At 38.4% G+C, this 13,794-nt stretch overlaps 1 protein-coding gene across 1 annotated transcript in view; it reads left to right on the forward strand.

Annotated features, from left to right (window-relative positions):
* Positions 1-13,794, forward strand: part of LOC126047275 (mucin-5B-like) — a 31,870-nt gene that overhangs the window by 5,701 nt on the left and 12,375 nt on the right. The window contains exons 8-24 of the mRNA XM_049820696.1: positions 151-367; positions 1,295-1,420; positions 1,894-2,011; positions 2,841-2,979; positions 4,045-4,155; positions 4,745-4,814; positions 5,630-5,767; positions 5,852-6,016; positions 6,496-6,590; positions 7,389-7,515; positions 8,270-8,525; positions 10,640-10,692; positions 11,097-11,197; positions 12,045-12,196; positions 12,628-12,766; positions 12,854-12,967; positions 13,501-13,680. Coding sequence (XP_049676653.1) covers positions 151-367; positions 1,295-1,420; positions 1,894-2,011; positions 2,841-2,979; positions 4,045-4,155; positions 4,745-4,814; positions 5,630-5,767; positions 5,852-6,016; positions 6,496-6,590; positions 7,389-7,515; positions 8,270-8,525; positions 10,640-10,692; positions 11,097-11,197; positions 12,045-12,196; positions 12,628-12,766; positions 12,854-12,967; positions 13,501-13,680 — 2,301 coding nt within the window. The remainder of the gene's footprint in view (positions 1-150; positions 368-1,294; positions 1,421-1,893; positions 2,012-2,840; positions 2,980-4,044; positions 4,156-4,744; positions 4,815-5,629; positions 5,768-5,851; positions 6,017-6,495; positions 6,591-7,388; positions 7,516-8,269; positions 8,526-10,639; positions 10,693-11,096; positions 11,198-12,044; positions 12,197-12,627; positions 12,767-12,853; positions 12,968-13,500; positions 13,681-13,794) is intronic.

The following is a 13,794-nucleotide window of genomic DNA, read 5'->3' on the forward strand; positions in this document are numbered from 1 at the left end:
TTCAGATATGTCAACAGGAAAAGCCCTCGGGTGACAGCAACTCAGAGAGGGATATAAGTTTCTATTAAAGAATAATTATACAAAGTAACAACACCAAAAAATTGTTCCTTTCTATTTTCTGGAGGTTGTTTAATTTTTTTTTCTCCCAAGGATGACATATGCCAGAAAACATTGACCAGCTCTGCATTTGCAGAGTGTAATAACCTAGTTGATGTTAGAGAGTACATTATGGCTTGCCAAGATGACTTGTGCCACTCTGAAGAGTCTAAAAATGCCTCATGTATCTGTGACACCTTTGCTGAATACTCTCGGCAGTGTGCTCATGCTGGTGGGCATCCTCTGAACTGGAGAACCTCAAAACTGTGCCGTAAGTATCACTGGAGATACCCTTACTTTATGCTCGGTAACTAACAAACAACAAGCTCTCAGATGATGTTGAGGATGTGTAAGAAGTTACAGGCCATTCAAGATTGTCTTCCCCAAAGGGAGAAGACAAAAGAGCTAAGGGTTTTAATGCAAACTGAATTAAACACTCTCAAACACTTACATGGATACTCTAATGGAAAGTCAAAGTGTTATTTAATTAACTGGGACAGTAAAGGAAGCAAAGGAGAAAGAAGGAGAAAGAATGAGGCTTGCTTGCTTGTGTTCCTGTTTCTTTCCTTTTCTCATGGTGGCTACAGCATTTTTTATTCTCAATTATTAACTGATTGGGTCTTCATAGGTGTTTGGCTCGTTAAGCACTTATCTCCTCTTGCTTGGTAGTGAGGAGTCTTCACCACTGTAATCTTCACAGAGATTTGCACTGAACTAAACACGTACTAGATTTTGGGGTGTAGCTGTTGATACTGTCACCAGCATTTGCTCTAAAACTGTCACCAGCATTTGCTCCAAAACCCACGAGATACTATTTGCCCTTCCAATGGTATTTGAAAAATGCAAATATACGAAAGCTTTAGGAACTTACGACTTACATTCCACTAGCAATACAGGTGTTCATGAGAAGGGTGCCTTGAGTAGAAACACAGGCCTTGTTGATTCTGTGGGGTCATTACCTTGCTGTCCCCAGAAATCCAGTCATTGAGCCAGTTCAGCACCAGGCAGTCATGGAAAGTACATCTCAACTGTAAAATATGGATCTAGGTGACTAAATTTGCAAATTTTGAGAGATAGTGATTGATCAGCAGTTTAGTGTGGTTTTACATCTAGCTGAAAAAACTAAATGAATGTAAATATTTTCATATACAGTGGCTAGAAATACTGAAAAAAATTCTATCCTCCTTTAAAATTTCAGCCAAGAAGTGTCCTTCTAACATGCAGTACCAGGAGTGCAGCTCCCCCTGTGCTGACACATGCACCAACCCTGAACGATCTCAGTTTTGCGAAGAACACTGTATGGATGGTTGTTTCTGCCCCCCAGGCAAGTTCTTATGTACTCATGTGTCTGATCTCAAAGAACAACAGCAGCTTACCTGCAGGATTTGGGCAGGTTCCATGGGGTTGAAGCCTTTTATATTTGCATTTTTCACAGCTGCAAGTGACAAGCATTTGTCATGTCTCAGCTGAGAAAAGATATCTGAATTAATTGCCAATACATGTGCAATATTAAGAAAGCAGGAAAGCAGAACAGCAAACAGATGAAGACCAGTCTCTCAACAAGCCACCTGTGCTACAATAAGTCCCTCTTTCGAAGCAGGTGGAATTTAATAATACAAAGGTTGAATCCTTCTCTATGCAAATTGGCACAGTCCTACTGTCCTCAGCATAGGTATGTCCATTCATGACAGCTGCAGATCTGTCTCTAAGGCAATACTTAGGATTTGTAACGAACAAAAGTAGTGTATAGGAAATGCCTCTTTAACTGATCAAGGTTTTGTCTTTTTTTTAATTTAGGGACTGTATTTGATGACATCAACAATTCTGGCTGCATTCCCCCTCAGCAGTGCTCCTGTGTTTACAATGGCAAGACCTACACTACAGGAACGTCTTTTTCAGAGCAGTGCCATTCCTGGTAATCTTTGTTACTTTTCTAACTTACTATTTCCTCTCCGTATTTAATGAGTTTAATGGTTTATTATATGCAATTGCGTCATTGGTAATTGATATGTGCATTTAACTGACCGCTACAGTTCCAAAATAGCTCTAAAGAACATTCATTGTTTTATTTAGCAACAGCCTTAACTAATTTTGCACTCTGACTCAAGGAGATCAAAGCAAGGATTTACAATGTTTAGATTTCTCACCAGTCAATTAAAATACTTCCTCTTTGCTTATTTTGTTCAAACATTTGGACTACTCCAAGAGGAACAAAGTTGCAGTCATTTATGCATTTGCAAACATTTATTTTCTCTGGAGAAAGCAAAGGATGACACAATACAACCTTGATTTCGCAATTATTAATCCTGTACCTGTGCACTACCACATCATCTTAGAAAAGAGATATGTCTGCATCAGGAGTAGATGTGGGGTTACATTTCTGTTAGTTTCTGATAACATTTGTATAACAAAACAGAAGAGAATTTAATTTGTCATTGTGCTCTATGTTAGCTGCAAAACCCAAGAAGTTACTCATCCAATACCTGTTGCTAGAGAGTTCACCTGTCCAAAGAAGGAAAACAATTAAATAAGCAAAGTGAATGTATACCACAGTCGTTCTTTTTAACACGTTGCATCACACGTCCACAACCTTTCGGAAAGTCTTAAACCTAGATTTACTGTGTGTCAAACTACAGCTTGAAGGGCAAAACAGTAGTAAAATATCTGAACCTGACGTCACTGTAATTCCTTTTACTCTGGACCACTGCTAGTGATTTCAGCTAACTTTATTCTCTCTCTTCCAGTACCTGTAATGGAGGCCAATGGAGTTGCCAAGACATGTCATGCCCAGGAACATGTTCACTAGAGGGAGGTTCACACATTTCCACATATGATAAAAAACATTACAGTCACCATGGAGACTGCACTTACATCCTTTCTAAGGTGGGAATCAGATATTACTAGGTCATGAAGCCTTTCTGTTATAGAAAGAAAGGGTGATCTCAATAAACACTTTTGAAACTTACCTCTTTTGACATACAGATGTTAAATTGTCTCTCACTTAGCCAGATTTTTACTAGAACACATGCTGTGATTCAAATGACAATCATTGGTTAACTATTAGGATGTCATGTAACAGTATGTGGTGTTTACTGGGGAATTTCCAGCTCTATGATGTAGTAATTGCTGAAGAACATTGCCTTTTTTAAGAACTTGTTTGTCTACAGTCTTCAGTGTGATTAATCCAGCTTTCTTACCGAGTTGCATAATTTTTGCCATGTTACTATAGTATATGGTATTGAGCCAAATGGTACAAGTCTGAAAAATTACACTAACAGTTCTGAAAAAAAAAAAATAAATAATTAAATTTATAAGACTAATATTTTTATTTCATTTCTGGGAAGTTCAAATACAGAAAATCAGTTCAAGTCAACTGATACATTTCATTTAGGTTGTGAACATTTTAAACAGATTTTAAAATAGGTCAAAAGAAGTAGAAAAATTAAAAGTTAAATATAATAAAAAGATTTAATTACAGCAATGTGCAGGTGAAATGTTTTGTTCTTTTAGGGGCTTTTCCTGTTTGTTCTTTGCTTTCCTTTTTCCCATCTGCACAATTCAATTAAAAAAAAAAAAAAAAAAAAAAAAAAGCTGTATGTTACTGTTCTCCTGAAAAATGTTTTATCTGAAATTTTTGTCTAGCATTGATACCAGCTACAGAAAGATGAGAGATACAGTAGAATTGAATCAAACATTAGAAGTGGGCATGAATAAAAACTCCAAATATGGATATCATCAATAAAATGCAAAACCAGATTATAATTCTCTCATTGTTCCTAATCACTACAAAAGGCAAAACTGAATCTTAGGCCAAAGAAGGGATGGGATTTGGGAGAGTCTGGATCTTCTTCAGAAACAGAAATATTTTTTTAGAGTTGAGAGAAAAATTTACAGGGAAAGCTGATGTAATTAGCCTTTCATTAAATAACTGTTGTCATTTTTTTTCAGCATTGCAAAGATGAAACATTCACCATCCTTGTAGAACTACGTAAATGTGGCCGAACAGACACCGAGACATGCTTAAGGACAGTGACTCTCAACATGAATAAAGGACAAACTGTAAGAATGCAAAATAAGCATGAGAAACGACTATTGAAAATATGGGGAGCAAAGAAGCCAGGCCTTAATCAGTCAGGGAACTGCATTTCTCTCTCAAATGGTCAGCATATGTGTTAAGTACATGTTATTTTTATTCAAGTGAAAAGAAATTGATTTTGTTAAGAAAATCAGATTAGCCATAAATTTGGCTTTGTGGAAGTTTGTTAAGAAAAACATTGTACTCACAAAGCAGAAAAAAGCTATTTTCTCTACCAACTAGAAGGAAAAAACATGAGCTTTTAGGTTAGAAACTACAAGTACAACAGTAAGGGATGTAATTCATCACAAAGATGCGTTCAAAGAAACCAAGATGATGTAATTCCCTAAGAAGCTAAGAAAGTCTCTTTAAAAATAATACTTTTATGGCAGGGAAAAATAGTAAAGTGTAAAAAGTGGAAAGAGGGAAGAGGTGAAATCACAAAAACCTACCCTTTTCATTTAATATCTGTTAATCTTAATTAAACTAATATCACTGGAGTCATTGCCATTATTACTCTTTGGACTATAGTTATCCTTTACACAGTTGCCTCTTGTTCCTCTTCCTTATCAGCTCATCGAGGTCAAACCTGACGGTGGTGTGTTTATGAACTCTATCTACACCCAGCTGCCCATCTCAGCAGGTATTTTTTTTCTCCAACAGTCCGTGAGCAATTATCTCAGAACTTCAACTCCACATCTGCTTATTTTCTTAAACTATGGACGATAAAAGGAGTTGTTCAGAACCTGCATGTTCACACCTCAGTTCTCTTCACAGTATTTCCTGAGTCACACAAGTGCTTCTGAAGTGGAAGTGGGAAGTTTAGTATCATAAAGAAATAGGAGACAGTACAAGCATAGGCAAGAGTTCAAACAGAAGCAAAGAGCATTTAGACTGCCCTGATTTGATCACTGTAAGGATTACTTCCTTCTCACTGCACAAAATTGAACACAAAAGACATCTATTTACCTCTTCTACCTCTTTTTTTTTTTTAACTTACCACTCCTGTGCTCACACTTTCTCAGACAGAAATTTGATTTTTGCTCTCTGTCTCAATAACTAATGATTCTATGCAATATCTCTGACCTCCAGATCTGCTTATTCTCCCTTTCCAGCGAAGTGAGGCCTCCAATGTATGCTGAACAATCCGACAAACAAAACCAGAAGTATTCTTTTTAATGCTCAGTGCCATACAGTTTTCTTATTCTCTTGGAAGGAGTAATCTTGAACTGCTTAATGTTGAGACAGCAAATAAAGTTAACAACTTGGTAGCTACAAGCAAATTCTGAACTGCAAATTTAGATTTAGATTTCTCATTCATTGTCATAAAGATTGGCTTTATTTGACCTCAGAATTTGCAACAATTGCGATAGGAATTCAAGAATAATGGTATAATGATGCACTGTTTCCAGCATTTGACCTCATTCAGAAAGTGATCGTTCTGTTTTTCATCTGTAGCTAATGTCACTGTGTTCAGACCTTCATCATTCTTCATCATCATGCAGACAAACTTTGGCGTCCACCTTGAAATCCAAATCATACCCATCATGCAAGTGTTTGTGCGACTGGATCTTATTTTCAAAGACCAGACCTGTGGTAAGTGAATGAAATATAAGAACATCTTGCTTAATGTCTTTTGTCTAGTATGAGCAGTATAAACTTTTCACTGCTTTTCAACAGGTCTCTGTGGAAATTTCAATAATATCCAAACTGATGACTTCAGGGTCATGAGTGGAATAATTGAAGGAACAGCAACAGCATTTGCTAATACATGGAAAACTCAGGCTTCATGTCCTAATATCCAGCACAGTTTTGAGAACCCTTGTGCACTCAGCATTGATAATGGTGTGTACTTAGAATTTTTTCTAGGGTTTTTTTTGCCTGTCCCTAAGGAAAACACATCTGTTGGAAAGCAAAGTTAAGAGAATGAAGACTTACATACTTGGTAAAAACATACATTTGAAATCAGAAACAAATAGTCAAAATGAAAGCACTAGGGATAAGTAACAAAACAGGGAAGAGTCATAGAAACATAACTGCATGAAACTGTATGGTCATTGAAAACAGAGATGATGTCTAAGCTGACAACTTGGTATTAGAGGAGTGGATTGCAGGAGTATCTTTGGAAATCTTTCATTTGTCCCCTTCAGCAAGTCCTCTTCTTTGGTTTTAGGAACCTCAGCCCAAAAGCTGAGTGAAAAAAAGACAGGAGAAGGAGAGATTTGATATAATTTCAGAACTGGCTTCATGGACCAGGGCAGTGTGGTTTTGCGACTAACGAAAAACAGAGTAATGTGCATTTGTATTGTTTGTTCTCTTCACAGAAAAATATGCTCAGCATTGGTGTGGACTACTAACTGACAGCAAGGGACCTTTTGCTGATTGTCACTATGCAGTGAATCCCTCTGTTTACCACATGGTACTTTGTTAGACTTTTTTTCCCTTTAGAAACAACAGAACAGGATCACTGCAACTAGCTACCAGAAAAGGACTGTTCCAGACATGTCTCATCATAGGCAATGTCTGTACTTTCATTTCTGTGCTGCAACATTTCCTTCTTTCAACATGTGTTTCTGTTTGTGTTGTACTATTACCTTATTTCAATTGTCAGTCTTGGCTTCAGGATCCTGACTTGCTTGCAAATGAAAAGGCAGCTATTTATTCCTGGATGGATATACACATATAGTAGGAATGTACGTAGGCATGTCAAATGCTTGTTTGAGTATCAGTGAATTTTTGTCTCATCAGCCTTGTATCTTATTAATAACTACTTTGCACAGAAAACCCATTAGCTAATTATTATCATTCTGCTATCAATGTGTTGCCAATCTTTCTTCTCACTATGAATCGTCCAGGTATGGACTCTGGTGAAATGACATGTCTAGACTGCATACTGTGAATAGAGCTTTGTATGCTATTATGTAGCATATTCATAAATATGGTTCAGAGGAACATGAAGCTGTTAAATATATAACAGACTTTAAGACCACTATTTCCCAATAATAATTGCAGATATCTACTGAATTTCCATTACCTTCATTCTCCCCTGTCAGAAAACTTAGGCAAAGACTGGAAAGTGATAAAGCTATGTCAGTGTTTTCTATGAGTAAGCATATTTGAAGAAGGATTAGCACATAAGACCAGAAAAACAACATTCATTTTTTTAAGATTGACCATGTTACCAGTGCTGAGATTTTATTTTTCTCTGCATTCTTAGAACTGCATGTTTGACACATGTAACTGTGAAAATAGTGAGGATTGTCTGTGTGCAGCCCTGTCTTCCTATGTGAGAGCTTGTGCTGCAAAAGGACTCCAGCTGCATGGATGGAGGACTGATGTCTGCTGTAAGTACTCTTAACTATCCCTTTTCCTAAGAACACACATCAAAAAAAGTGCTGGTCAGAGATTATTTTATACTGATTTCCAGGCAAATATAGTAAGTGTTGAGGAAGGGATTTTGCTAAGTGCACTCCTGCAAGTAATTCTCTGCTGTTCCCTTAGAATCAATTCATTGCTAACAAGAGTGAATACAAAGAGATGGGAGACATAGGTTGCTTAGGAAAGAGACAACGGTTATGGAAGTGCCTCCACCTGTTTCTGTGCAACTTTGAATTTCACTGCAGTTTTATATATCACAAGTTATTGTAGAGCAAATGTGAGGTATTAGAATAACAGTTCTAGTAATACTAACAAGAACACTTGCAAAGGAAAGGTCTCTGAAGCTGCACGCTACATTCTACTGATGCACTAGGTCTATTTTCAGCATACCAGGAGACATTCAGGGAGACATCTTCTCTCATACTTCAAAAGTTTTATAAGTCTTGGCAATGAATGGCAGCACCAAATGGAGGTTTCTTTCTGAAATTTCATTTGAAAAAATATTTTCTTCTTTGCATACATCATTTACTCCACATTTACATTAGCTTTTCAGGTCTAACTCTGGAATTATTCAGAAATAGATTTACATGAAAGATACAACATAGACAGAGGTAGTACAGTATTGTTTACATGTTATACCTACTACTTCTGATTATTTTTTTTTCGCACCAGAAATTGCCACCTGGAAATAACAAACCTATTCTATTTTCTTCTCTCCAGCAAAATACAGCACCTCATGTCCCAAATCGCTAAACTACAGCTATACCATTGCTTCCTGTCAACCCACTTGTCGGTCTCTGAGTGAGCCCGATGTTACATGCAACATTAAGTTTGTCCCAGTTGATGGGTGCACCTGCGTAGATGGAACCTACATGGATGAGAATGGCAAATGTGTGCCTGCTAATGAATGCCCCTGCTACTACAGAAGATCTCCCATACCACTTGGAGAAGTTGTCCATGAAAATGGGTTGGTATGGTAAGTGAATCTTTTGCAAAACACTCAAACAATAGTATATGTATTTTCTTATTAAAATCTGCTGCATTTAAACTTGTCTCACCCTGCCTTGCCTGAATTTCAATACAATGCTCTCTCATATTTTTCAAATTTATTTTCAAATTTAAGAATAGTACATATTCCCCTGAGCTGGAAGACAGGAATGTGGAGCAGAGCAAAGCTCCCATAATCCCATGGGGAAAGGGTTAGCAACCTGCTACACCACTTGGACATACACAAGTCTATCGGGCTGCTTGGGATCCACCCAAGGGTACTGAGGGAGCTGGCAGAAGTGCTCACCAAGCCACTTTCAATCATTCATCAGCAGTCCTGCCTAACTAGGGAGGTCCCAGCTGACTGGAGGTTAGCAAATGTGACGCCCACCTACAAGAAGGGCTGGAAGGAGGATCCGGGGAACTACAGGCCTATCAGTCTGACCTCAGTGCCAGGGAAGGTTATGGAGCAGATCAGCTTGAGTGCCATCACACGACACGTACAGGACAACCAGGTGATCAGGCCCAGTCAGCATGGGTTTGTGAAAGGCAGGTCCTGCTTGACTAACCTCATCTCCTTCTGTGACAAGGCAACCTGCTTAGTGGAGGAGGGAAAGGCTGTGGATGTTGTTTCCCTGGACTTTCGGCACCATTTCCCACAGCATTCTCCTGGAGAAACTGGCTGCTCAAGGCTTGGACGGGCATACTCTTCACTGGGTAAAAAACTGGCTGGATGGGCAGGCCCAAAGAGTGGTGGAGAATGGAGTTAAATCCAGCTGACGGCCGGTCACAAGTGGTGTTCCCCAGGGCTCAGTATTGGGGCCAGTTCTGTTTAAGATCTTTATCAATGATCTGGACGAAGGGATCGAGCGCACCCTCAGTAAGTTTGCAGATGACACTAAGCTGGGTGGGAGGGTTGATCTGCTGGAGGGTAGGAAGGCTCTACAGAGAGATTTGGACAGGTTGGATCAATGGGCTGAAACCAACTGTATGAGGTTCAACAAGGCCAAGTGCCGGGTCCTGCACTTGGGTCACAACAACCCCATGCAACACTACAGGCTTGGGGAAGAGTGGCTGGAAAGCTGCCTGGTGGAAAAAGACCTGGGGGTGCTGGTTGACAGCCAGCTGAATATGAGCCAGCAGTGTGCCCAGGAGGCCAAGGCGGCCAATGGCACCCTGGCCTGTATCAGAAATAGTGTGGCCAGCAGGACTAGGGGAGGGATCATCCCCTTGTACTCGCCACTGGTGAGGCTGCACCTTAAGTACTGTGTTCAGTTTTGGGCCCCTCACTACGAGAAAGGCATTGAGGTGCTGGAGCGTGTCCAAAGAAGGGCAACAAAGCTGGTGAAGGGTCTAGAGAACAAGTCCTGTGATGAGCAGCTGAGGGAACTGGGGGTGTTTAGCCTGGAGAAAAGGAGGCTGAGGGGAGACCTTATCGCTCTCTACAACTACCTGAAAGGAGGTAGGGGTCGGTCTCTTTTCCCAAGTAACCAGCGATAGGACAAGAGGAAATGGCCCCAAGTTGCACCAGGGGAGGTTTAGATTGGATATTAGGAAAAATTACTTCAGCAAAAGGGTTATCAAGCATTGGGAGAGGCTGCCCAGGGAAGTGGTTGAGTCACCACCCCTAGATATTTCAAAGATGTGTACATGTGGCACTTTAGGGACATGGTTTATCGGTGGACTTGGCAGCGTTAGGTTTAGGTTGGACTTGATGATCTTAAGGATCTTTTCCAATCTGCATGATTCTATGATATTTCCAGATTTATAGAACAATTGTATTTAGCTGCCTTTTCTATTTAATTCTATGATTTTTCAAGCATAAAATTATGACAACACCAGCAAGGAGAGATCTTATGAGAAAGTAAGTAACAAGCGGAGACATGTACTCATTTCAACCTATGATTTTTTCTTTTAAGCAATAATGGATCTCATATGAAAGCAGAAATGGTAGTGGTATTGAGGGAAATTCTTTCCTGAGACTGCAAAACAGCATTCTGGAATTCCTTTGAAAATTCTGAAACTTGGTAAGAGAGAAGTAGCTCTCAGTCTTAGTACATGGGTTGAGAGAAGGAGAAAAAAATGTTTTTCCCTCTCTTACAGCACTTGCATCCAGGGAAGACTGAATTGCATTGGAGCACCCAATCCAACTCCAGGTAAAAAAAAAAAAATTTAAAAAAAATCTTACACTTATCTTTTTCTCCATGCCAGGTTTTGGACAAAAATAGTTGATAGAATTGATTTTTCTTAATGGATTTTTAAATAATGGAAGTATTTCTCATGTAGTTATAGGGCAACAGTTATCATAAAAGGCAGGAGTGAACCTAGATTAACGATAAGACCTATTTTTCACAAAGATTTTTTTCTGAAATACTGTGAGGTTTTTTCCTAGGAATTCAATGCTCTGAAGTGAATCTATTTAGCAGATTGAATAGGGACAGCAATCCCTACTAAATTAAATACATAATTTGCAAAGAAGTTCTAAATGGTTTTAATGGCTACAGCTGTGGTATAAACTTTGTGCCATTTCTTACTGCTCTCGCTTCTTTCCTTCCTCTAGTCTGTGAATCTCCCATGGTCTACTTTGACTGTAGAAATATCACTGCAGGAGCAACTGGAGCAGAATGTCAAAAAAGTTGCCAGACTCTGGATATGCAGTGTGTAAGTATGCCATGGTTGGATGAAATGGTTATTTCCAGGTTTTGTCTGTGCTCTTGGTGCTAAAGTAATTGATCTATCTGATCTACTCCAAATCTAAAACACAGATACTTTGTTCTTGTAGCAAAAGTCTAAAACTATGTTATGAAGCATTAACAATGGGACCCTTAGACCAAAACATAATAAAGTAACATCCAATTTAATTAATAAGATTAGTGTCTAGCTTTATTCAGCTACTTCAGGTAACAGTAATGAGTAGTGAAAATATCTAGGGCTCTGCCACACATTTTACTTCTTTAGGAGAAAATTACTGGCTATAAACTGGCTAGGAGAAATCATACTTTCTCATACCATGATACAATTGTGAACTTCTTACACATATAATTATATTACTCCACCTAGGTGCATAGTAGCCACATGCCATTTTGTGAATAAGTACCATATGAGATAAGCAGATTTTAATGTAACTCAACCAAACTGGAAAAAAATATTACTTATTTTCTTTTTAAAGATCCATTCAATAACAAATCACCCAGTACAAAGTGCAACGCTTCTTCAGCTAACTCAGAACAAGACCTAAGATTCAATGTATTTCAAATTTCACAGGATCCAGCAGAGCAAACAGGATTGGCATACATAAAACATTTATCTTTAACACATTTATATTCTGTTAAATCAATAGCTAATAACTTCCTTTTTGCCTCATTGTCCTATAAGTAATTCTTAGTCCTCTCCCATTTAAGCCGGGCAGCAATAAGACCATATAAAGACATTTTATGAGAATTTAATCTTCCTTTTTTTGTTGTGATTATTTCATTCTGAAATTATATCTCTCTCTTGACTTTTCCAGTATAGCACACAATGTGTATCTGGCTGCATGTGCCCAGCTGGGCTCGTGTTAGATGGGAATGGTGGTTGTATTCCTGAAGAGGAATGTCCATGTATTCACAATGAAGCCATGTATCAGCCTGGGGAAAAGATCAACGTTGACTGTAACACCTGGTAAATATTTCCTCAGAAGTAGCATTCCTGGTTCCATCATTTGCCTTTCCAAAGATCTTAAATACCATAGCAGTGAGGAAAGATTTGGATTGCACATTTCATCAATTGATGGATCTTTTAGTTTTGGATTAAACAGTATGAGCAGGTTTCTTTCTGATGTAGGCAGATGGTCAAAGGACAGAATTGGAGGAAACCTTTGGGACTACAGTGTTCATTAAGTATTATCTTATTTTGCAGTTAATGCATTCAGAGTAGCAGAGCAGAACTTTGCTTTAATTCTTTACAGGAAAAATGTAAAAGACTACTTTAACTCCAGAATCAGTATAACATTTACCAGCAATGAGTTGCCAAACACATACTGAGTTGTTGGGGTATGTCTACACAAAAAAGTGAGTTGTTTTATTATTAAAATGTTTTATTCTTATTCCTAGTGTATGCAAGAATAGGAAGTGGGAATGCACCAAAGATCAATGTCTGGGCACTTGTGTTGTTTATGGAGATGGTCACTATAATACCTTTGATGACAAAAGGTTCAGCTTCAACGGAAACTGTGAATACACACTAGTCCAGGTACTGATAATTAGCAATAGTAAATGAGGTGTAATCTTGATCATGTCTACAAAAATAATACATTTTTAAATTATATTCTCTATCCAGGACCACTGTGGGAAGAGTGGCACAGCCAATGGGACCTTCAGGGTTATCACTGAAAATATTCCCTGTGGCAACACTGGGACAACTTGCTCAAAATCTATCAAAGTTTTCTTAGAGGTAAAAAGTTTTTGCATATAGACCACTTTTGTTCTGTGTCTGTTTAGGGCTTAGGAGAAGCCTAGATATCCATTCCTTCAAGAAAGTTGGAAAAATATTTTAAAAAGCAAATAAACTTGTAAATTAAGCTTAAATCAGATTCAAGTGAAATGTTTGTTAGAGCTTCCCAGCCCTCTATCTTTTCCATTTCCCACCCTATCTTATACCACTCTTGGGCAAACTACAGGTCTACAGAAAAATTGTCTTTAGCAGAAATTTAGCCTGTCATGTCAGAAGGTTATTTTATTCTGTGCAATGTAGCTCCTTCATGACTGCCAAAACACCCATTTTTTTGACCTACGCCATTTAAAATACCTTTTTACCACAGTGCCAGGAACCTGAGATTTGAACTATATAGTTTTGATTTATCACATTTGGATTATTTGTTTTCATTATATAAACTATTCATAGTACTCTTAAAAGCAGGAAACATGTTTGAGAGCACAACTGCAGCTATTGACTTCATTTCAAATCACCTTTTCCTCCTTTTTCAGAGCTATGAACTGATACTTGGTGAGGAGCATGTCAGTGTCGTAAAGAGAGGACAAAATGATGAGGTGCCATACACAGTCCGTTATATGGGAATGTACTTGGTAATTGAGACAACAAGCGGACTGATCCTTATGTGGGACAAGAAAACCAGCATCTTCATCAAGCTCAGCCCTGATTTTAAGGTGTGGAACTAGGAGTTAAATGGCAATTTACAGTCCAGATTTGGACTGGGTGTGAATTTTGTTGAGAGTCTGCCAAGATTCCAAACAGGTGATGTGTCTAGCATTCCTGAAAGA

This window comes from Accipiter gentilis, chromosome 17 (genome assembly GCF_929443795.1).
Source record: "Accipiter gentilis chromosome 17, bAccGen1.1, whole genome shotgun sequence".
In the NCBI taxonomy this organism is placed as follows: domain Eukaryota; kingdom Metazoa; phylum Chordata; class Aves; order Accipitriformes; family Accipitridae; genus Astur; species Astur gentilis.